The sequence below is a fragment of the Rhododendron vialii genome, chromosome 2a (assembly GCF_030253575.1).
Source record: "Rhododendron vialii isolate Sample 1 chromosome 2a, ASM3025357v1".
Lineage (NCBI taxonomy): Eukaryota > Viridiplantae > Streptophyta > Magnoliopsida > Ericales > Ericaceae > Rhododendron > Rhododendron vialii.
Genome location: NC_080558.1, coordinates 41,202,642 through 41,228,083, shown reverse-complemented (window position 1 = coordinate 41,228,083; position 25,442 = coordinate 41,202,642). Strand labels below are relative to the sequence as shown.

The 25,442-nt window shown below is 36.6% G+C and overlaps 1 protein-coding gene across 2 annotated transcripts; it reads left to right on the top strand.

Annotated features, from left to right (window-relative positions):
- The first annotated feature begins 247 nt into the window (after positions 1-247).
- On the top strand, positions 248-6,379 carry LOC131317788 (putative F-box protein At1g46984). Of its 2 annotated transcripts, XM_058347428.1 has the most exons (3): positions 248-487; positions 2,041-4,102; positions 6,134-6,379. In XM_058347428.1, exon 2 carries the CDS (start codon positions 2,877-2,879, stop codon positions 4,086-4,088), a length of 1,212 nt encoding a protein of 403 aa, XP_058203411.1. In that variant the 5' UTR covers positions 248-487; positions 2,041-2,876; the 3' UTR covers positions 4,089-4,102; positions 6,134-6,379. The 2 variants fall into 2 exon arrangements, with proteins under 2 accessions (XP_058203411.1, XP_058203410.1); XM_058347427.1 differs by lacking the exon at positions 6,134-6,379 and having other exon boundaries at positions 2,041-4,322.
- The last annotated feature ends 19,063 nt before the right edge of the window (positions 6,380-25,442 follow it).

Here is a 25,442-nt window from a genome sequence, read left to right as displayed (position 1 = left end):
CGTAGTCGTTCAATTTTTTTAAAATCCGCTCACTCGTGTAGAGACCCGTAATTTTCTTCTTTAAGAAACACGATAATTGTTAGTAAAGGCGTAAATTGAGGAGAAACGAGAAATGTCGAGGTTATTTCATTTGGGGGTTTAAAGTGTGGGAGTCATGAGTTTTGGGTGTGATTGATTGCATTGGGAATTGAAGGGGTGCAAGTGTGTATATGTGAGATTATATTGCATCAGGAGAATCATTTCTCCATCTGCTTTTTCTTTTTCGTTTCCCACCTGTACGTCTCTCTCTCTCCCACCATCCGAAAACTCTCCCACCTCTTCTCTCCTGGAATTCATCTACTTAGGGCGTGATTCCGGACAAAGTCCAAGAATTAAAGTTTCTATACGGAGTGCGGGCTTCCTATCCATCCAAGAAAAATCATGATCGGACCACGTAGGAACTTGGTTGACTTGGTCAAACGGTCGGGTTCTGCTCAAAACTCATGAGGTAGGGATTTTTTTACTCTTGTTGTGCGTTTATACGGTGTTTATGTACCTAGATCATGCCTTGTTTCGTTGTTTGAGGTTGTTTCTTTCATTTCCGAAATTCTGCGGAACAGGTCACTGTTTTTGGGGTTTTTCATCTTCTTAAACTTGGAATTGAATTTGGTCCCTTTATATGAAATAGAGTAGACTTAAAGCCCGTTCTAATGCCGCCGGAATCACCCGAAACCGTTGAGAATTGAATTAATGGTGGATTTTAGAAAACTGGTCTGCAATCTGTCATGTTGCTGTGTGACAGATTCGTGTAGCTACTGTAAATGCCTCTTTCCCCACCTTTGGAGTGAGAATTTGACTAGGGTTTCTTCGCATCATTTAAACTTCGTCCAATTGTTCAACTTTTGAAACTGGAATCGCTCGAAAATATTAAGAATTCGATTTATTGTGACTTTTAGAAGATTGCCCTGTAACCTGGAAATCTGGACAGCTTACAGAGCAGCGTTTTTCATCGTTTGTTATGGTTAAACGACCCTATTGGTTATGGGTCCTTGTGGGTTTTAAAGATTGGTAAGGTGGTAACGATTTGGCATTGGAATCATTGAAAAATATTGAGTATGCAATTTTTAATGAATTTTCGAACACGGACTGCTCTGCTGAAAATCGGGATATGATTGTGTGATGATGTGTTGTTAGACGAGGAGATCATGAAAGTGATTAATGAAATGGTTTAAAAAGGATTTTTGAACGGGTATCACCAACCGGTGGTGAAATGATTGGTAGTGGACGCACGGAGCCCCAAATGCCCGGAATTAAATGGAAATTTTTAGTGGACGCACGGAGTTCCAAATGCCCGGAATTGAATGTGGATGCACGGGGTCTCAAATGCCCGGAATTGAATGAAAAGTTTTAGTGGACGCACAGGGTCCCAAATGCCCGGAATTGAATGTAAAGTTTTAGTGGACTCATGGGGTCATAAATACCCGGAATTGAATGCAAAGTTTTAGTGGACGCACGGGGTCCCAAATGCCTTGAATTGTACTGTAAAGGAAAATAACTAATACTTGAAAAAGACAAGACAAATTGATTATGTTCTAAAAGGAAATTCAGTGATATGTTCGTATTGTTCTGATGAGAGATGTATTCATTGTCATTAGCATCTTTGGGTTCGTTGTACATATTTATTGTTGCTCCCATATAACCGTTGGGGCGTGATCATCACATATACGTGTAGATTGAGGCAGAATGGAGTATTCATATGAGAATTTAAATTTTGAATTTGCGTAGCGATGGACAAGTGACGGTTGGGGACAAGTTGTGGTTTAATTAGAACGATTCGAGTTGGTTTCTGCTTCTAGTTCAATGTGTGAGCTATTAGGGATACCTTTATGAAATCTTGATCCCCTTGGCTATAGTATACTCGTTTGTGGTAAAGACTCATGTTTCTGTATGATATCTTGTAGCATTCATTCACTCTGGGTGCATAGTTCGTCGTATTTACTTATAGCTTGAGTATAAAATTTTCTATTAGGCGCGTGTATGCTCGAACCCTATCATTTTCAGGTACAAAGCAAAGGAGGTTGGCATGGAGTGCTTATTGTGCATGTTTGAACATATCTTTTAAAGGTATTCAAGAGGAATTTCCATGCATTTGATTCGAAAGAAGTATTTTGGAAAGATGTTTGTAGTAAACTGTAATATTATTTTCTTTGGATATTGGTATTTTGATGACTTGGGCTGTCGAGCCAGAAGTGTAATATTTGAATTTTATTTGAGAACAGACGAAGGGAAGATCTTTTGTGCATTAACCGTATCACTGCGAGGACTTTATTTATCGAAAGAGTATTCATTATTTATGTTGAAAATTGAGGGCGTGACAGTTGGATATTGATTCTACGTCCAATTCGTTGGCAAAAAATTGAGCAACGAATTGATCAAATCTTTACCCATATCCGAATAAAACTGATTTTTTTACAAAGACCCTTAATAAAATGTATTAAAAAAAATTAAATTGTCCGACTATTTGTGTGAGACTCCGAAACGGGTCTCAAAAACGTGGTGTCCTATAACTACTACTCCTACTATTTTATCTTCTATTACTCATAATTAAGAACATTATAGGTACTGACAGTCACGCGAAGCCCACTATAGTTCCCATACGGGCTACACGAAAAATGAGTCGTTCAATAATATTAAATATGGATAATTACTCTTCCATTTAAAATAGTGGATTCCGCGTAGCCGGTATGGGGACCGTCGGACCCTTTAGCTTTTTCTGCATAATTAGATATGGATAAGTACTCTTTCATTTTAAATCTTCCAAAGGAGGTACTAGTAATTCCCATTTGTTGTCCTCTGCAAATCTAGGGTTTCGGATCAGAGTTGACGGAGAAGACAACATGAGAGGAACAAAGAGAAGTGCTGCTCCGAACACCGCCGCCGTCTCCGTCGCAACCATTTCAGACGTCCCAAATCCCATCGTATGCGACATTCTATCTCGACTCCCTCTCAACTCCATCTTCACCTGCAAGCAAGTTTCCAAGGCTTGGCGCGACCTCATTCTCGACCCCCACTTCGAAAGATTGCACCTCTCAAGGTCTCCTCTCAGCCTCTTCTTCTTCCGCAACGGTGATATCAATAATATTTATAAAAGTAACTCCGCCTCCTCTCACTTTGAAATCTTCCAACTCCACGATCCCCCCATTTTAGAGCACTACAGAGCCACCATGAAATTCAAAACTGAGGTCTACTTTTCTGGAATGCATATTGCGGCCTCGTGTAATGGGTTAATTTTGTTGTCAAATTGCTCGCTTTTTGGTGATGACCGTGTTATTGTGTGTAACCCACTTAGGGCACAACATTTTATTCTTCCTAAACCTCCTAAAATTGATAAGAATCTTCCTACTTCAGGATTTGGGTTCGGGCATAGTCCGGTTACTGATCAGTACAAGGTGTTAAGATTTTATCGTACTTTTTGTCCATCTATATTGGGCTTTGACATTTTTACTAGTACTTCTCGTCCATCTATATTGGGCTTTGACATTTATACAATTGGGATTGACGATAAGTGGAGGAGCATTGGATACCCCGAACAGCCACCCCCTGTTTATACGTCGCAATTGGTTTTTCTGAATGGGGCTTTTCACTGGATAGGCTTTGAGAATGAGAATTCATGGTTCATTTGCTATTTCGATATCGAGAAAGAGAAATTCGGAAGCTTCCCCTTGCCATCTCACATTGGAATTTCTTTTCCGTATCTTGGCGTTGTAGATAATTGGTTGTACATTCAGGAAGACTGTCCGTTATATGTACAGAAACTTTGGGTGATGAAAGATTATGGAGATTTTTGGTCCTGGACTTTGGAATGTGTCATTGAGGGAGCAAGGCTTGGAACTGCCAAGCCACTGAAAATGTTGAAAGATGGAACTCTGTTGATGATGTTCAACAAAAGTTCTGAAAATGATTCCATCAAGATTACTCTAGCTTCGTACAATCCACAAACAAGAGTGCTGAAGAAGATTAACCATTGCGGTAATTCACTCCGGGGTGCTTCAGTTGCTGATGTACCACGCTTCTTCTCACCAATGGATGCTTTGAAGTTAAAATGTTAAATCTTTGAGTTAAGGTACTATTGTGTAACTTGTGTTATATCACTTCATTATGGGGTCATTTAGTTTGAAGAATTTTATTTGATTTTGTAATTAGTTTCCTAGTGTAGAACTTTTGATTTTTTGCAAAATTTGGTCCGATTCAGACTAGGGGGCAGTTATTACCCAAAATGAGTAATTCCATCATTTGCGATAATTTAGTGAATGATTGGCAAATGACAACCTCTTGACTGTAAACTGAAGATCGAGGAACAAGGGGATGTTTTACATGGACTCAATTATGGGGGTCTAGTGCTGGCAGTTATGGAATTCATCTAATTTCCATCTCAAGTCCATGAACCACACCTATACAAGAGAGTTCTTTGCATGGTTCATGATAATCCAAAATCCAAAATATGGATGTCAAAACGGGTTGTTTATACATTTAGTTTAAAAGAGTTCTTTGCATGGTTCTTGATAATCCAAAATATGATTGCCAGGTGAATGTCCATACCCTTATTCGGATGTCGAAACAGGTAGTTTATACATTTAGATTTTAGAAGAATCTATGTAACATGGAGAATGGGGTTTCCAGGAGCTGCTGGGTCTCGAGAGATAGCTCATGATCATGAATTTGAATTTTATCCACTGATAACCTTATGCTTGCTTTGAGTATGTGAGAATTAAGTTCATGAAATTTAATAGTTGCAAGTACTGAAACTACATGCTTTCCTGTTCTATGCCTCTAGTTTTAGTTTTCGATTTCCACTATTATGGTATAGTAGTTAGGGTCCTCATAGATTGTCAAAATTCCAACACAATGCCGAACTACTACTATTTCAATTCTCATTTGTCTAGCAATATGATTTATTGGCAGTTATACTCATTTTCTCAATGAGAACTAGTGTTCTTGGTTTTGGACTTTGTTAGCGACTTGCGAAAAAGCTTTTTGATTTTGCTAATTATATATTTATTCAAAGAAAGGGGTCATTGGTTCAGTGGTCAAAGATCTACCTATTAAGGTTGTTCATTGTTGTAGTGCTTGAATTGCGATCTGTGCTTTGTTTTAAGCCCATGGGTCCTTCTGCTATGGAGTTTCTGGGATCGCACACCACCCAAGTTAGAATTTTGCGTTTTGTAAACATTTCAAAATAATCAGCTATTTCGTAAAAATAAACTATGAAACTAATGTTTTTCATCACCCAGCTCATTGTCATCTTGCCGAAAACCTCATCGCCATCACTTCAATGTGGAGGACCACGCACTGCAACAGTTCCAACCTTGAACGCGACATCATGAGCAATGCTTGTATATCTGCATTCTGTACAAGCTACTAGCCTACTATTGGTTAGCCAATGTGGACATAGAAATTAAGTTTGAAAATAGCCGCTATCAACAGAGTCAACTCTATCCAATTCAAATATAGGAATCTTATTTTCCTTGTGTTTATTCGCTATCATTGATCAGTTTCCCATTTCCTTCATTTCTAAATGCTTCAGTTTGATTCACCTATCTAACAATTTCGTTTTCTTGGCATATCATGCTTCTCTTGTTTAACTAAAGCTTTAGATCATGGTTAGAATATTTCTGGTCCGCCACAGGTTTGCATCGTAGTCTGTACACACATTTCAACCTTTCAAAGCTGCAACTGTAACTGAAACTCAACTTTATATGTACAGAAGCCACTCCTTCTAACAGCACAACTAGGAAATTTCAGTTAGAGATAGGTTATGAATTCACCTGACATGACTCATGAAATATGGAGACGACTTGACTGATCTACTTCTTTTCATTACTGCTACCAAGTTGTATGGTGGGGGCAATGCATAATAAAAGGGCTAATTTATGGAAATGTTAGCTTACATGAAAATTTCATTTTAGGAGAGTTATCCTGCTTGTGATGGGGATGAGTAAATCTTGGGGTCATTCATGTAAAATGATACCTCTTAGGTGTGTTAAAATTGAAAAGGAAACTCTATCTGAAAGACAAAATATTCATCTTACTAGTTTAGCTATCAGAATAGTTGATCTTATACTCTCTGACTTAAAAGTTTTATCCAACTATACAGATGTGAAGATCCTGAGATGTGGGAACCTTTTTGGCTGAAAACCAAATAACCAGATCTAGTTAGTTAAATGTTAGCTTTGGGAAGTGAAAGTTGCCTTTTTGGTATAGCTGTGAAGGATCTCTCTGAAATGTTGAAGCTAAGGTGGACTTGTCGCATTTCCTATGTTCAGCATATTTTTTGCTTGCTCACAATTGTAGCTTGAACTTCAATAGTTTTGGACTTTTGGGGGTGTTAAAGAGGTAGATAGATTTCAATTGATGCTGGTTAAAGTATGGTCAATTGCGGTTCCAGTTCTATTTTTTTTGAACGGCAAAAAAGAAGGAAATTTTATTGATAATAATCTATAGAAGTACATAAGATTGAGGGCAAAAGAAGATAGCATCACAACGTGAGAGTAGCTTGCCAACTAGATTGGCACCTTACATCACGACAATCATATGCTATTCGAGCCTAAGGATTGACAAGTAATCAATCCAAACAGGATAGTGATTGATCAATTGGTTCTGTGGTCTCATCCACAGAATTCGCAGAGAGCATGTTCCTGTTGTTGAATGAAGCCAATCCTTAAGTCTACTCAATTGTGCCATCCAACCAAAACATTGAACCGTATAAGGTCCCGCATTGTGCCATATCAGATGAAAGACCTTTTTTGCTAAGTCCTTAGGATTGGTTTCATGACTGTTAGAGAGTTTATACTTTATACATTATATTCAAAAAGTCGTTCCGCGCTAGTTGGGTGAAAAAGGGCTCGTCGTGAGTGGATCCGGTGAGAATGTTAATCTTGTCAACTTGTTGTCAACGTATAAAAGAAAGGGGTTAAGTCTTTCCAATAGGATTTTTCCACTCGCATAAGTGCCGGAAACCCCAACGGGAAACCTTTCACCATGCCACACTATCAGAAATGCCACTGGTACAACAGCTGCTGTACAGCAGCTGCGCACATATCACTTTTGCACCCGTCTCAGGTCTTGCAAAGAGCCTAAATTTTGAAGCAAAGTTGGATGATTCGTAAACACCCTTCCCGATATCGGATTGAGGTGATTTTTTACAAGGACCTTAAACGAAGTATTTTGAACAAAATGAGCGGCTCCGATCATCTTTGCGGAACCCGAGACGGGCGCAAAAATGGTCTGTGCGGGGCTGCTGTACAGCAGCTGCTGTACCTGTAGCATCGTTCCCACACTATTGTTTTGCGAATCGCTCTCTCGGACCTTTCCACTCCTGCCCTCGAAAGAAAAGAGGTATCAAGATACCAGGCGACCATTTGAACAAAATGAGCGGCTCCGATCATCTTTGCGGAACCCGAGACGGGCGCAAAAATGGTCTGTGCGGGGCTGCTGTACAGCAGCTGCTGTACCTGTAGCATCGTTCCCACACTATTGTTTTGCGAATCGCTCTCTCGGACCTTTCCACTCCTGCCCTCGAAAGAAAAGAGGTATCAAGATACCAGGCGACCATTTGAACAAAATGAGCGGCTCCGATCATCTTTGCGGAACCCGAGACGGGCGCAAAAATGGTCTGTGCGGGGCTGCTGTACAGCAGCTGCTGTACCTGTAGCATCGTTCCCACACTATTGTTTTGCGAATCGCTCTCTCGGACCTTTCCACTCCTGCCCTCGAAAGAAAAGAGGTATCAAGATACCAGGCGACCAAGTGAAAGTGAACAGCCTTGAGGAAAGATTCTAGAGAGCGTACCCTTTGTTTCTACTCATTCATAGAAATAGGTAGAATACGTGAGCCACTTCTCCAGACGATCCTTCTCTCATACTCAATAAAATGAGGACATCGATTCAGAGTTGATGAAATTGCGAGTAACGCCTTTGAAGTCAAACTTATTGTCAAGCTCAAGCTCTATCTGATCTTCCAAGAACACGGTTCATTCGCCTAACGCCTAGGCGCCGACTAGTTGACTGCCTAAGCGGTCAGGTGGGGATTAGGCATTGGACCACTGCCTAGCGCCTAGATTGGGAGTAGTCGGCCTAAGCGGCTGACTTTTAGAACACTGTTAACCATACATTGAGGAGACTGAAAAGGCTTTGGTGTTACAAGCTTCCCATGATGGATGATCAGGATCTGGCTGTAAGTTGATGTGCAATCCATCCAGCATGGACAGCATGACATTAAACTCCTCTTCTTCCCAGCTGAACAGTCTTCTCCTGAATTGAAACTCCCAATTGAAGTGTTCCTCCTTTCTGCTCAAAACCATTGCTATTGTAACATCCTTTATGGAGATAATGCTAAAGATTCTTGGATACAATACCTTTAAACACTTCCCATTCACCCAATTGAAGTTCCACCCCCATAATCAGTCTGATAGTATTGTCAATGAACTTGGTGAAGACAGTTGGTTTCCTGCTTTGGATCAGAGAAGGATATCCCTCCAGATTATGGAGACTGGAGACATTCCTATTTGTATCCATGTTGGGAAGCCAGGATATCCCCCTCCAGAAGGATGTCCAGCCAAACCCGTACTGGCAATCTCATCCGAACTGATTGATACCCAAACCTATCCACATCAATAAGGGTAGTTTCTACATGATTTTCTTAAACACTGATTCAGTTTTAGATTTAATTTGAAAAAAGAAGAAGAAGAAGATAAGGTGGGTTTCGGGCTGGATTCGGTTTTGTACACTATTCTAATAAATCTCTCTTTGGCATACAGTATTAATGATGTGTTTGGATCATGAAGTTGGGGATTATTTAGGAAACCAATTGGAATCCCTCCACAAGCCTATGATCCGAACACAACCTATGGGTTATTGGAAAGGAGATCAATAAGAATTTGGTAGAATCTCTAACAAGGATAAGTAATACGTACGCAGCTTAACAACCCACCACCCTTTTGGGTGCAGCATGCAAGAATCCATTTAGCACCACTTTGATGAAGCCTTAGTAATGTTTGATTTTAAGAAATTCTTATGCAAGGAAGTAATAGTTGACATCAACTTTACTTAGAAGCCAAGATTAGAGAAGAAATAATATGTCTCAAATATAGGGACAATCAGAGAAGGCGAACTTTTGTTGAAATCTTATGGACAGATAGTAGATGTTAACGGAGAGATACTACATAAATTTGAAGTTGGGGACAACTACATCGAGACCCTCATCTCTCCTAATCATGCACGGATGGCAAATTCGGAGTTACCGTGAAGTTTCTTTAGGTGAAAGTTCAAAAAATTATCAGGTATATTGCCGACATAAAAATTACTTTGTCCCTTCTTTTGTTGATTAATAGTTTGTCCCTTCTTTTGTTGATTAATAGTCGATCAATTGTATTAGTATATACCGTATATTACATGAACGTCTGTATGTGAAGGTTTTCGGAGGTTGCAAATCCACATAGCTTTTATTGATATTTGCATATATTTGGTAATCAAAGTTATGTAGGGCATTGGTTAGTGACGTATGTTAAATTTAAATAATATTCTCAATCATACTCAGGTGGCTAGGGCCCCCTCTAAAAGGTTGGAGTCTATATGACCTATGAAGCATGGCTGCTTTAGTTGATAGAGATGGGTGTCACATCCGTGTCATGTCCATATAGGATAAAGGATACGGATACTCATTTTTTTGAGCGGCATTTTTTTTTTGAACGGCGATACGGATACTCGTCGGATACCCACTATATAGGGCATTGTTTAGTGATGTATGTTGAATTTAGACAATATCCTTGATCACACTCAGGTGGCTAGGGCCCACTCTAAAAGGTTGGAGTCTATATGAGCATGACTACTTGAGTAGATAGAGATGGGTGTCACATTCGTGTGATGACCATATAGGATAAAGGATACGGATACTCAGTTTTTTGGAATGGCATTTTTTTTTTTGAACGGCGATACGTATACTCGTTGGATATATGCCCTTATTTGATAATCCTTGAATGAATGAATCAATTGTAAATTAATTTTCTTTGTCCTTGAAGTATCGGATGCCTTTTGGTAACATCGAGAAGAGGTCTTGCTATCGAACATGATGGGTTTCCAGAAGGGCAACGGGGTGTGTCCGTTGTAACCAAAACTGCAAATCGCATTTCTTTTTGGGAAATAATTTTGCCACTTCCTTTATTGTTAACATCACTCCCTTGCAAGTATATTTTTGGTGCAAAAATACACTTGCAGGAGAGTGACGTTAACAAAATAGAAAGTGGCAAAATCAGCAACCTTCTTTTTATTGGTTTTGCTTTTGTTTTATATATCATTGAATAGAGCAGTGTTCTAAAAAGTGGCCTAGGCAGCGAGTTGCCGCCACAATTTTCCCTAGGCAGTTTGTTTAGGCACTCGGCGGGGCTAGGCAAAGCTAGGCGGGCGCCTAGGATCTGGACTCTCCAAAAAAAAAAAAAAAACTTAATTGCAGGGCGGGCGCCAAGGAGCTAGGCGGTGGGTCGCTGCCTGACTAGTGCCTAGCGCCTTTTAGAACACTGGGATAGAGATTGTAGAGGTCGTTTTCCTATACTGAAGAGATGCCATTTTTTTTTTTTAAAAGATGATGAGAAAATATGCCATTAGTTAGAAATGGATATCCAATTAGTTTAAAGGTTTTATTTAGCAAATATATATACGTCCTCTTCTTGGGCTCAAGGAGAGGCATCTGTTCCATTACCGTGTAAACTGGAAAGAGACGGTGGCATCCCTTCGTTGTGTGGGAAATTAATAAGAATACCAGTGCAAGTTTGTGATTTCATATGCAAAGCAGGGGGGCATGTTTGGAAATGTCTTTTAAAAGTACTGGAGTAGTAGATATTTTCAACTGGCCAGGGAACCTCAATCTATTTTGTAAAGTCTTCTCTCTTTTTTTCCTTTTTTTTTTTTTTTTTACTTTCTTTGTGCACTGTCGAAGAATTTGGCTCAACTCTTGGCTTGTACGGGAAATGAGATTGCCCACCCCATTTTTCGATGCACACTTTTAGTTTGATTATGATTTGAGTGATCTTGTTAATTTATAAGTTGACATTATTGGGAAAATGAAATGGAAGTGATGATCGATTTGATATTGCTATTAACATTACCCTCCCTTCTTCGTACCTCCGAAGTCTCAAGTCCCCAAGAAGGAATCATATCCATTGATTTCGACGCCTCCCCACAATTTAAATGCTGACCACGAAAGCCATGGCTACAATAATGAAACAAACTTTCGTGAGAAAGAAACTAAAACTTCAAAGAGACGAAAGAAAGAGAGGAAAAAAAAAAAACCGAAGAATAAAAAGACACCCGGGCATAAGAGAGAGTAATTAAGTGAATGATGATAAAACCACCGTATAAGACACCGGGCATAAAAGAGAGCAAGTGGATGATGACAAACACCGAATCAACAACCATAAGCACGTGCACAGGGTTTCCGCCTAGTTGAATAAAAAGAGCAGCAGCAACAGCTAGCAAACTACAAACCATTTTTTTTTTTTTTTAATCACCAAATAACCTTTTATGCTCAAGTCCAAATGAAAACTTGCTTTCCAAAAGGGAAGAAAAGAAAACAAGATTGGACAGTATGAGAAGCACAACCAAATGATAGATCGTTGACATATATACCCGTTCGGCACCGAAAAATCTCTCCAAGGAGAGGCATCTGTTCCATTACCGTGGAAACTGGAAACAGACGGTGGCATCCCTTCGTTGCGTGGGAAATTAATAAGAATACCAGTGCAAGTTTGTGATTTCTTATGCAAAGCAGGGGGGCATTTTTGTAAAATGTCTTTTAAAAGTACTACTCCTTGTAGATATTTTCAACTAGCTAGGGAACCTCAATCTATTTTGTAAAGTCTTCTCTTGGCTTGTACGGGAAATGCAATTGTACACCCCATTTTTCGATGCACACTTTTAGTTTGGTTATAATTTGAGTGATCTTGTTTTTGATTTATAAGTTGACATTATTGGGAAAATGAAATGGAAGTGACGATCGATTTGCTATTGCTATTAACATTACTCTCCCTTCCTCATACCTCCGAAGTCTCAAGCCCCTAAAAAGGAATCATCTCTATTGATTTCGACACCTCCCCACAATTTAAATGCTGACCATGGAAGCTATGGCTATGGCTACAATAATGAACCAAACCTTCGTGAGAAGGAACTAAAACTTCAAAGAGACGAAAGAAAGAGAGAGAAAAAAAAAACCAAGGAATAAAAAGACACCGGGCATTAGAGAGAGTAATTAAGTGAACGATGATAAAAACACCGAATAAGACACCGGGCATAAAAGAGAGTAAGTGAACGATGACAAACACCGAATCAACAACCATGAGCACGTGCACAGAGTCTCCGCGTAGTTGAATAAAAAGAGCAGCAGCAACAGCAAACTACAAACCATTTTTTAAAAAAAAAAATCACCAATTAACCTTTTATGCTCAAGTTCAAATGAAAACTTGCTTTCCACAAGGGAAGAAAAGAAAACAAGATTGGACAGTAAGAGAAGCACAACCAAATGACAGATTGTGGACAGATCTTTTGGGAAGCACAACCAAACGAAAGGGAAAAGCTATTTGTTATGTTGGTTTTCACAAGTTAAAAGAACTCATTGATATCGATTGAATTTTTTAACGAATAAAATGCATAATTTTAGAAACCTAGGTTTGCGGTCTGGAAATTTATTTACGGACGGAGGGAATATCAAACTTTAGCTTTTTATCGGGTACATATCATCTTGGTATCAATATAATGTTAAAATTTTTGCGAAAACTAATAATTGCTTACCATCGGGCGGGTCAACATCCATATTTACCACTTGAACTATTTCTTCAGATACTGCTAACACTTACAGATGCATATCAACATATTATCTAGATACATTTATTTCTTCAGATACCGCTGACATTGACAGATGCATCCCAACTTCATTGTCTAGATACAACACAAAAAATTGTATCTAGACAACTTATTTTTGTTTGTTACGTTAATATAAAAATAAACAGCATATATCAAACGTCTGATTACCATATACTGGGTCGACATTCAGATTAATTCACTGCGTCATGCAATCCCGGACCAACCGAAGGTTGCCCTAACTCTCCTATTGGGTTCCTTTCAATTCTGTTGAACGTAATTTTCTTCTTCTTTTCCTTTCTTCTTGGCTTGCTCTATGATCTAAGTTTTCCTTGCATCTAGAGCTTGACCTCCTCGATATGATGTACCATTTGTCGAGTTCAATAAAATCTTGTTGCTGATAAAATAAAAAAAACTCTCCTATGGGTATACGTCAACTTCTGCATCCAAAACATAAACACGTGTTTTTTTTTCTTGTGACATGAAATTAAATAATGTATTGCACCTAAAGAATGGGCTGTCAAAATATGGATTGTGGATTTGATCCCAACTGATGCTGTTGTGGATTTGATCCCCAATTGATGCTTTCATGTTATTGTAAAACAAACAAAAATATTAAAAAGGGAAGAGATTAAGAAAGGAAATCACAGGTTTCGGTTTTTAATGTTTTTTTTTTTTTTTTGTGAAAAAAAGAATAGAAATCAAATAGATAATACTTTCACGTTAATCTCCATAAATAGATATAATACATAGGCGATTAGCATGTTGAGTTGTCTCATTTAAGTTTGGTACATCAATAATTTCTTGGACATTTGCATGTAGGTTGACTCTTTCTTAAATTAATATACACGGAAGTCCCGGGTAATTTTTAAACTATGCACGATACTGCAGTTTCTTGCAAAATCGTGCAAAATGGAAGTATGCATGGACTAAAATTAGTTTAAAGATCCAACATGATGAATTTCCGTGATTTCCTTAACCGGGTCTTTAAATTCTGCTTAGTTTATTCAATCATGGAATCGTCTCATGGATAGCACGGATTTGCTACTAATATACATGACTTCACGGGTTTGAATTTTTTAGCACAGCTTACCGTTTGGCAGAGTACGTTTTTCTAGGATGGGATGCATGTCAATTTATGCACATGTTAAAAAATAATACTCCCACCGTCCCTAAATAAATGTCCGATTCGTAAACCTAGACTTTTAAAACGATGCTAAAGCCTTATGTGTCAGACCCAACACACGTATAATTAGCATCGCCGCTAATAGAACTGAAGCAGGACGTAACTTATGAAAATCGACCAAGGATCGTCAGGAAAAAACGATTAAGGAATAAAACCATTCCACTAGTTAAAGTCTAGTGAGACCAATTCCAGTGGAGAAGTCACATGGGAAAAAGAGAATGATATGAGAGCACGTTATCCAGAACTTTAATTTTTGAATAAGGATTGGTTGCACTACGTTTAAATCCTAAGTTTCACCAAGTTTGGAGGACCAATCTTTTTAAGGTGAGAAGGATGTAACACCCCAACTTTTATTAAAAAATAATAAGATGATAAAAAGAATAAGAAAAAATAAATAAGGACCCAACATTTTTAGTGACCACCTACCGTTAGAATATAAGAAACATACTTATTTGTAACTTAAAGCCTATAGGGAAAAAAATTAGCTTAATTATTTTCTTGTGTATGTGACAATTTTTAGATTTTTGATATCATCCCAACCCTGCTAATAGCATCGCAGCGCTGCGCTGGATTGAGGCACGAGTCGCCGCAAGAGGTAGAATTGTGGAAAGAGTTGGCATCTTATTTTAGAGTGATCAATCGGATTAAATTCCTTAGGATATCCCTAAATTTTGTGGGATATACTTAGATTTTTCTAGATTTTATTGGATAATATTTTGATAATATAAGATTATGTTAGATAATACAAGATTATGATCAGATATGATTAGATCCTTTAGATTCTACTAGATTTTGTAGGTCTATCAGTATAAATAGGCACCCATTTGCACTGGACAAACACACCACAAACGTACGGCACAAACACAACCAAATAAATAAAAGAAGGAAGAAAGAGAACAGAGGAAGAAGAGGAAAAAAATTACTAAAAAAAAGGACTCAATACGCCTCGCTAGATTTTACAGTAAAATTCGGATGCAAAATGGAGAGTGATGAACAATAAGTCTAGGTACATTACACCATCCACTATATTTTTTGTGAGGCCCACTCCGTATTCCACAAAAATTCAAAAAAATGCCCATAAAAAATCAGCTCTAACAAATATCGATAAGTATTATTTCTAAATTCGTAGGGGTGAAACTGCATAATTGAATAGTTTCGTCCCTTCGAATTCAAAAATAATACTCACCGATATTCGTTGGAGCCGATAAAAATAGAGTTCCATAAAATATTATTTTAAAATTTATGGGTATTTTTCTATATTTTTGTGGAACCCGGAGTGAGCATCATAAAAATATAGTGATTTGGTGTAATATATATAACATCTAAGGTGAGCCGGATTAGATTCCTTTAGGATATTCCTAAATTTTGTGAAATATACTTGGATTTTTCTAGGTTTTATTGGATAATATATAGATAATATAAGATTATGTTAGATACCCATTTGCACTCGACAAACCAGAAAGTCTACACACAGCAGATCTGTGTACAGATTGTGCACAGATTTCTTTGTAGGATCCACCACGGGTCCCACACAAATCATCCGAACCGTTTATTAAATGTAAAATATTTTTTTAAGGGTCTCAGTAAAAAATAAGCTCAATCCGAAACCTATAGGTACTCGATCCAACCATATAACTTTTCAGTATCCGGAAATCTGAATGAAAAGTTAGATAATTGGATGAAGTACCTATAGGTATCAGATTGAGCTTATTTTTTATGGAGACCCTTGAAAAAATATTTTACATTTAATGAACGGCTCGGATGATTTGTGTGGGACCCTTTGTGGACCCACAATGAAATCTGTGTACAATCTGTGCACAGATCTGCTGTGTGTGTAGCAGGACTTGAAACACACCACCCACACAAGGCACAAACACACCACACACACCAAAAGGAAGAAGAAAACAAATAAAAATAACTTCCTTCGTACCTTTTAAAGAACCACCTCGTAAATCCAATTTTTTATGCAGATATCATCATTACACTCTAAAAGTTATAAATAACTTTTCTTACTTACCCTTTATAGAGATATCATCATTATACTTTTACTCACTAATTATTCAAAATAGAATCTACTTTTAAAAGCAAAATGAAAAATATATCAATTTTTGCCTACTAACTTTACAAAATAGACACTTATCAAGAGACAGTAAAAAATGGAATACTGTACTCTAAAAAAGAACAGATGGAGTAAAAAAAAGGACCCATTACGCCTCGCTAGATTTTATGGTAAAATTCGAATGCAAATCGATGAGTTATGAATTATCCCCGTTACATGAATTTTTCGTAAAAGTTTATGTTTTTAGCTTACTAAAATATGGTTATATATATAACATATGAATTTCTTTTCTAGCAAATATACACCATGGAATTATGATATTGGTTACAGTTAAGTCATGAAAAACTGGAAGTATGATATTGGTTACAAAACTAGAAATATGTTATTGGTCACAATGTATGCCACGAAAAATTAGAATTATGATATTGGTTATAGTTTAAGCCGCGAAAAGCTAAAGTTATGATATTGGTTACAGTTTAAGCCGCGAAAAGCTAAAGTTATGATATTGGTTACAGTTTAAGCCGCAAAAAGCTGAAATTATAATGTTGGTTACAGTTTAAGCTTCTATTGGTTACAGTTTAAGCCGTGAAAAGTTGGAGTTATGATATCAGTTACAGCTTAAGCTGCGAAAAGCTGAAGTTTAGATATTGGTTACAGCTTAAACTGTAACGCCCCGATTTTTGGACACGTTAATTAAATTAATTTTAATTGATTTAATAATTCATAAAATTGATTTAAGATATAAAATTTTATTAAATAGAGTTTAGTAGCGGAAATCTCAAATATTAAATTCAAAATTACTTAATTCTCTTGCAACTCAACAAATATAAAATAGAGTTTGACAAATGTGATAACATTTTTTGAAATTCAAATGACATTACTCCAAATTAACAAAGTTTCTAAGGTTAAGACATCCAAGGTTCGACAAACTCCTCTTTCTCAGCTGAGAGGTCCTCACCCTGGTACTGATCATCTTGTAGAGGATTCTGTTCTTCGGTCTCCTGATTACCTGGCATGAAACGCCAGCCCAACGACACTATAATGAATTTTGAAACTCAGTAGATAAATCTTACCCATTAACCCTTACTCTACAAGCAATCACATTTATAATAAAAAGACGTAAGAATCGAAAAGCACAAAACTTATTTCATTATATAACCATCAACTTAAGTAAATTCCAAAATCTCAACCTATATAATCATTCCAATACTAAAGTATTCACCACGTTTCAAACGTAGAGTTTCATTGGACATACTTTATAGGTCCTACTAGGCTACGCTCAACATCCCAAGGTTCTAGTAGGCTACTCTCACAATTCTAGGTTCATTAGGTTGCCCTCAAGGTCCTGTTAGGCTACCCTCAATATCTGAGATCCTGCCAGGCTGCCCCTGAGGTCCCACTTGGCCACCTTAGTTACACCGGGTCTTTCAGGCTACCCTCATGGTCCTACCAGGCTACCCCCGATAACACGAGGTCTTGTTAGACCATCCCCGAGGTCTTGCTAAGCCCACAACCTTTCATCTGTTTCCTTTTTTCGTTAACCAGAACAACATCTACAAAATTTCTAAGTCCACAACTCATCCAACGTCCCTAATATCCTTTTTATGTTTCCGGTTCAATCGGCAAAACAATCATTTCAAATGACGAGCAAACAGATCATAATATAACCACAGACACAAGATAACTGAACCACTGTACACCAGTGAGCTTAAATTCGAATTAACCTTTTCACATTCTCCAATATGTTTTCACAGCAGAATACTTGCATACAAATCAATCAAGCATTAATCAACAGTTTAAAAGGGCACAAGAAATACACAAAGTATTTGGATTTGTCCATGTGACTTTTGGGTTTCATTATGTTTTAGCACATAGGTTCTTTTAATAACTTCTAATGTTTGAGGATCAAAAAGTCATTTCGTAAACCGTAGAGTTACTTTAATAGTAACTGCTAAGTTTAGGTTTCTTTTTGCAATTTCACTAAATCTTGTTTTTTTTCGCTAATGATATAGGTACCAACGGCCGGGAGGAAAATCGTACCGACCGACCGCGCCGGGCCGTCTCCGGCCATCGGACGGCCGATCCAAGCCATCCAAAAATTTTAAAATAAAAACCAAGGGGCCTAACGCGGGAATAAACGGCATCCGAGGTGTGTAGGATGCTTGATCCGAGCACCCTACACATCTCGGATGCCGTTGATTCCCGTGTAGAGCCCCTCGATTTTTTATTTTAATTTTTTGGACGGCTTTGATCGGCCGCCCAGTGGCCGGAGACGGCCCGGCACGGCCGGTCGGTATGATTTCCCTCCCGGCCGATCAGTACTCATAGCAGTACTCGTTTTTTTTTTCTTTTCTATACACAATAAGAAAAGTTTATTAGATTTTTGGTTCTTTTACTTACTAAAAATATACATCGTTTACTCACTATGTTAATTCAGATAAAATTTCTATTCTTTTTCTTAGTTAGGAACTTTTGATTTTTTTTATTTAAAAAATATACTATTTTTAACAAGTGTTTATTTTAAATCATCTTACTAGTTTTTCTTTTAATTGTTTTGACACATAGGAAAGGTTAGGGTTCAAACAAAACATAGGGTTTCTTTTTAAGTGATAAATTTCATTACTAAAATGATATCCCATGTAGTTTTCTTTAATGAAATGTAAGCTTCATTATTTTTATTAACTCCATAGTTATCATTAGTGGTTTCTTTTTTCTTTTTTTATTAACTACCTTGTTTCAGTGAAAGCTACTAAACTTCTTCAGATATGGGTGTTTTACATTATCTTTTAAATCTCTTATATTTCTAATACAGCCAAGTATATAAATCTGGTGCTTAGTAAAAAACAAATATACTCTTACGTGTATATTAGATTATAATGCTTTACCAATTAAAGCTTATTAACATCACGTCATGGATTATACTAACTTAGTGCTAGATTAATAAGGATTAACAAATAACAGGTTAACAAATGTAATTGAATAAAAGATAAAATAAATTATGAGTATTCATGACATGAAATCAAGCACTGTGTTAGAAATTAACTAGATTCAGTCCAAAAGAGTCCTTGCGGCCATAAGGTCTAGAGTCACAAACACGAGGTGCTCGGCTCGTTCGAACAATTTTTGTTAGTTCGGCTTTTTTCTTTGCATGGGCTCGATCCAAGCCATGATAATACTTAAAAATACACTCAATATATTTAGAGTTAAAGGATAAAGTAAAACACTCAATATACTTAGAATTAGTTTTGATAGAATTTTAGTTAGAGATATATATAAAGTATAATATAATATATATATCGAATATGATTTAGTAAGTAATATCAATTATACACCTAATAAAGTATTTTAATTATTCAATCTAATTAATTATTGAATTCAGAATTTAACATTACAAATTTTTATTTAAAAAAAAGTAGGGCAAAAATCTTGGTCGTTACATAAACTATGAAAAATTGAAGTTATGATTTTGGTTACAGTTTAAGTTATTGAAAAGCTGAAATTATGATTCTTGCTTTTCCTTGATAAAAAGAATTCTAAAAATTTCACGGTAGATCATGTAACTTTGATAATTCATAATCTCACATAAGCAGTGACGTATGTTGTTGAAATCTTTCCTTTTCAGGTAATCGGAATTAATAGAAGGACGAACTGATTATCAATACTATTAAGCTTATGTCATGGTCATGTAATGAATAAGGAAAAATTAAGGAGGGTGAACAAAATTAAATCAATGGACTACGATAGCTGGGGCGTGAAGCGCGAAGTTGTGAAGGCAAAGTCTGGAGGTGGATGTGATCATTGTGGCAATTGGATAGGTGGTTTTCACAGGTCCCTTACTGCGGATTCAAGCTTAAAGGCAGAACTATGGGCCTTGAGAGACGGTTAGAATTTCGCAAAGGAGGAGAGCATTCAAAGGGTGGAAGCAGAAGTGGATGCCATGGCTGTTTTGAATCTGACGCACGACATTAACACGGTTAATCATCTTCTTGGTAACATCTCGCTTGATTGTAGGCTGCTGATGCAAGGCTTTGAAGAGGTTTCTATCAAGCATATCTATCATGAAGCAAATCGGTGTACGTGCGGATGCGTTGACAAATGACACGTGCCGGTTTTGGCGGGAGATTTGTATGCCTATCCTTACTTCCCTAGTTATATTTTTAATGTATTTCATGCAGACTTGGTTCAGTTGGTTGGGGTTTTAAATTCTAGAATTGTAAACGCTTAATTATGCTGTGTCGCTGACAAAATACTGAGTTGGGAGGTTAAGCACGGCAAAAAATAAACATTGCTGCACAAAAAAATTATTGCTGCACAGGTTGAAGGCGGAACAACTGCTAAACTTTAGAGACCCGGATCACAATTTTGCATCGAAGAAGTTATCTTATTATGATATTTAACCACGGTTTTGATTCTAAGCGTAATCTATCTTTATTTTTAATCACGGCTGGTGATCACGGTTGTAAACACCAACCGTGATCGTAGCCCACACCGTGATCTTATAGTATCTTTGATTACAGTTGGTTAATGAGTCCTGTGATCTTATTTCCTATATAACCATACCTTTTTCTTTTCAATATCTCAGTTTAAAGTGAGATTTAATCACAGACAAAAATCGTAATAGAATCTTATGACTTTTAATAACAACCCGATCTACCACGATTTTAAAACCGTGATTGAGTTATAACAATCATAAGTCCTCTGTCCGGAATTCACTGTCCAAGTCCTCTGTCCCACAATTTTCCTTGTGCCACGTTACCACTCCAAACACCCTTTAACGTCCCTTTAACTTCTCCTCTAACTTTGTTAGAGCATGTACACCATAAATAGGTAAACTATCTCATGAACAACGCATATCTTTTGGTTTAGCTATTAACTTTTTTTTTCACAACTACATCAGCACTATCTATTTTACCTAACATCCATTAAAATATATATTTTCCGTCTGATATTGGTTACAGTTAAGCCATGAAAAACTGGAAGTATGATATTGGTTACAAAACTGGATATGCGTTTTGTTAACGTATGCCCCATAGGTGTATGATAGAGACTATATATACTTCTTAATTTATGGTTGTTTGTATGGGAAATTTAAGTTTGAAACACTAGCTATAACTTCTTTATTAAATGTTTTTGAAAGGATCAACTTTTTCTATTTTGGACAAAAATGCTCTAATCAAACATAAACCTTTCCTTCAAAAAAAACTTTCGGCCTTTTCACCTTCCATGGACACGTGAACGGTATAAAAATTCTTTGAAAAATTTCAAAACCCATATCAGATTTTAAAAAAAAAATACTAGCAAACAAGAAAAACAGTACGTGTACATCTCTGTATATACATTTTATGTGCATTTATAGAACTAGAGATGCACCACAGTAAGCTAAAAAAAAATTAGTAAGGTCCCGTTATATATACTAAGGGGACCGATGGAATTCATACCGATGGGATACCGACGGGCACGCAGGGTCCACTCCGAATTCTTCACGGATGATTAGAGCCGCTCAATGATTTTCTTAAATCTGAACAAAAAAATAAAAGATTAGATCGAGTACCTACTCATATTGAATTTAGCTAATTTCTTGGAGGCCCACTCGAGTTTTTTTTAAAAATTATTGAACGGCTCGGATCATCTGTGCGGAACCTGGAGTGGGCCCCGCGTGTCCATCGGAACCCCATCGGTGCAAGTAGCACGGCTCGTTTTGAATTTCACCTGTGATGGAGAAGCCAAGTGATCAGGGGAAGTTTTACAGTACCTATACTTAAAGTAGCCCGGCTCGTTTTCAACTTTTCAAGTTTTTGTCTCTCAGAAGATATTATCGTCATTGATTTTATATGCCGAAAGTGTTTTTGGAGGAAAATGTGTATGTTTGATTGTGGGTATTTTTGTCCAAAATAAAAAAAGTTGATCCTTTCAAAAATAATTAATGAAGAGTTTATGACTGATGTTCCAAATTTAAATTTCCCATGAACACAACAATAAATGAAGGAGAATATATCGTTTTTATCATATGCCTATGGGGAATATGTTAACAAAACCCTATTGGTTATAGTTTAAGTCGCGAAAAGCTAAAGTTATGATATTGGTTACAGCTTAAGCCACGAAAAACTAGAATTATGATATTGGTTGCAGTTTAAGCTGCGAAAAGCTGAAATTATGATGTTTGTTACAGTTTAATCCATGAAAAACTAAAAATATTCTATTGGTTACAATTTAAGCCATGAAAAGTTGGAGTTATGATTAGTTACATCTTAAGCTGCGAAAAACTGAAGTTTAGATATTTGTTACAGCTTAAGTCATGAAAAACTGAAATTATGATTTTGGTTACAATTTAAGTTATTGAAAAGCTGAAATTATGATTCTTGTTTTTCTTTGATAAAAAAATTTCGTAAAATTTTACGGTAGATCTTGTAACTTTGATAATTCATAATCTTACACAAGCAGTAGGTTATATTGTTAAAATCTTTCTTTTTAAGTAATCAGAATTAATAGAAGGACGGACTGACTATCAATACTATTAAGCTTATGTCATGGTCATGTAATGATTAAGGAAAAACTAAGGAGGGAGAACAAAATCAAATTCAATGGACTTTGATAGCTGGGGCTTGAAGTGCGAAGTTGTGAAGGCAAAGTCTGGAGGTGGACGGGATCATTGTGGCAATTGGATAGGTGGTTTTCACAGGTCCCTTACTCGGGATTCAAGCTTAAAGGCAGAAAACTATTGACCTTGAGAGACGGTTAGAATTTTGCAAAGGAGGAGAGCATTCAAAGGCTGGAAGCAGAAGTGGATGCCATGGCTGTTTTGAATCTGATGCACGACATTAACACGGTTAATCATCCTCTTGGCAACATCTCGCTTGATTGTAGGTTGCTGATGCAAGGATTTGAAAAGGTTTTTATCAAGCATATCTATCGTGAAGCAAATTGGTGTACTTGCAGCTGCGTTGGCAAATGACGCGCGCCGGATTTGGCAGGAGATTCGTATGTCTACCTTTATTTCCCTAGTTCTTATTTTTAATGTATTTCATGCAGACTTGGTTGTGGTTTCAAACTCTAAAATTGTAAACGCTTAATTATATGCTATGGTGCCAACAAATACCAGAGATGGGAGGTTTTTTTTTTTTTTTTTTTTGTCAAAAGTGAGAAGATTGTATTAATAAACGCCCAACGACACTTATAAAATGGAGATCATTATAAAGAACTTAGACAGAGCCAAACTAATCATCTAACAAATACAAAACGAGTAAATCACAAGGCAATTGATGTCTTTCATCGTAACTCAGGCATGGCATGAGGTAATAACGACACTTTTAAACTATCTAACATCTAATTAGGAGTCTCAAACGAGAAAAAATGTAAAGTTAAGGATAAAAGATACCAAATATCCAGACGATCAGATGTACTCTAACCAAGTTTGAATGCACCAATTAACTCGCAAGAACTACAGATCTGTTAAGCTGCCATGAGTTACCCTGCCAAAAACATTGTATAGGGATAAAACATTGAAGCATAGATATCATTGTGAAACAACTTTGATTGAGAGAATCCGATCTGTAGACAAAAATATTCCTTTAAAGACAAAATTAACAACTCATAACTTTTTGAGAAAACTCTCAAAGACAAAAAGGGCCTGAGAGACGAAAGAAAAAATAAAGAAATAGAGTCAGAATAGTACTATGGCTTTTCTCTTCCGCCGCCTCACACGGATATGGAATCCATGGGAAAGAGGGGAAGGGAGAAAAGTAGTTGCGATGGCTAGGGTTGAGTGAGAGGAAGAGAAAGGGTGTCGTCTAGGGTTGTTTGGGTTGAGTTTACAGTAATTATAGAATTGCTTGGGATTTACAATCACAATTAGTACTTGGGAGTTGGGAGGTTAAGCACGGCAACATTATTGCTGCACAAAAAAAAAGAGACATTGCTGCAGCATGGCAACATTATTGCTGCACAAAAAAAGAGACGTTATTGCTGCAGCATGAGAGCTGCTATTCAAAACACACACACACACCCCCCCCCCCCCCCCCCCCCCCCCCCCCCCTTCTGACACAGCCTCCCTCCCGACCCCACCCCCTCCTTCCCGTTTTACCCTCTTCCACCCCGCTCCTTCTTTTTCTTCTTCTCCTTCTTTTTCTTCTAATTTTCATTTTTTTTATTTGTTTCCTTTCCCATTTTTCCTCTTCTTTTTTTTTTTGGTTAACTAAAATTTTATTTTCAATTAACCACCACAATACCATATTTAAGACCAACACTATGTGCCCAAGCTAACATATTTCTATGCTTTCAAAAATCTGTATTAAAAAAACAAATATATATAAGTACAACATTAACCAGTTCAACGAGCACCCTAAGACTCCTTATTTAGTATAGAGCTCTTAGGATGTCCATTGAAAAGTTTTAGAGCCAAAAATTTATTAGAACCATTTAGGATGAAATGATTAGAAAAATAACATCTTTGCACTGATTCAAATTAACGGATTGAAAATTAAAACACTTATTTTTTTAAACCGTTTATTTATTAAAATATATAGTTAAAAGTTAATCTGACTATTTTTTTCCTTTTTTCCCTATATATATATATATATATATATATATATTAAAAAATATAATTAAAAAAAGTATTTCAATTTTCAATCCGTTTGAACCGGTGTAAAAATATTATTTTTCTAAACATTTCATCCTAAATGGTCGTAATAAATTTTAGAATACACTTATTTTTTAACTATTTTTTTAATATATAAACGGTGTAAAAAAATAAGTGTTTCAATTTTCAATCCGTTTGAATCGGTTCAAAGATGTTATTTTTCCGATCATTTCATCCTAAATGGTCATAATAAATTTTTGGCTCCAAGGCCTTTCAATGGACACTTTAAGAGAGTCTTGAAACTAAATAATGAGTCTTAGGATGTTTGTTGAAAGACCTTAAAACAAAAAATTCATTATGACCATTCAAAATAAAATAATAATAAAAAGATATTTGCTCTGAAACGGCAATCCTAAAACGGCAACGTTTTAGTTAAAAAAAAAATTCAAAACCATCAATTTGCAATCCTATGGAGCAGAAACGTAATTATGAGAGCCCTAGAGATAAAATTTGATTATGTCTCTTTAGAATAAGATGATTAAAATAATAAAATCTTCACACCCGTTTAAACGAATTAAAAATTAAAGCACTTAATTTTTTAACTATATTTTTTAATATATAAACGTTCTTAAAAAATTATTGCTGCACAAAAATTATTGCAGCATGGCAACATTATTGCTGCACAAAAAAGAGACATTATTGCTGCACCACAAAAAAATTACTGCTGCACAGGTTGAA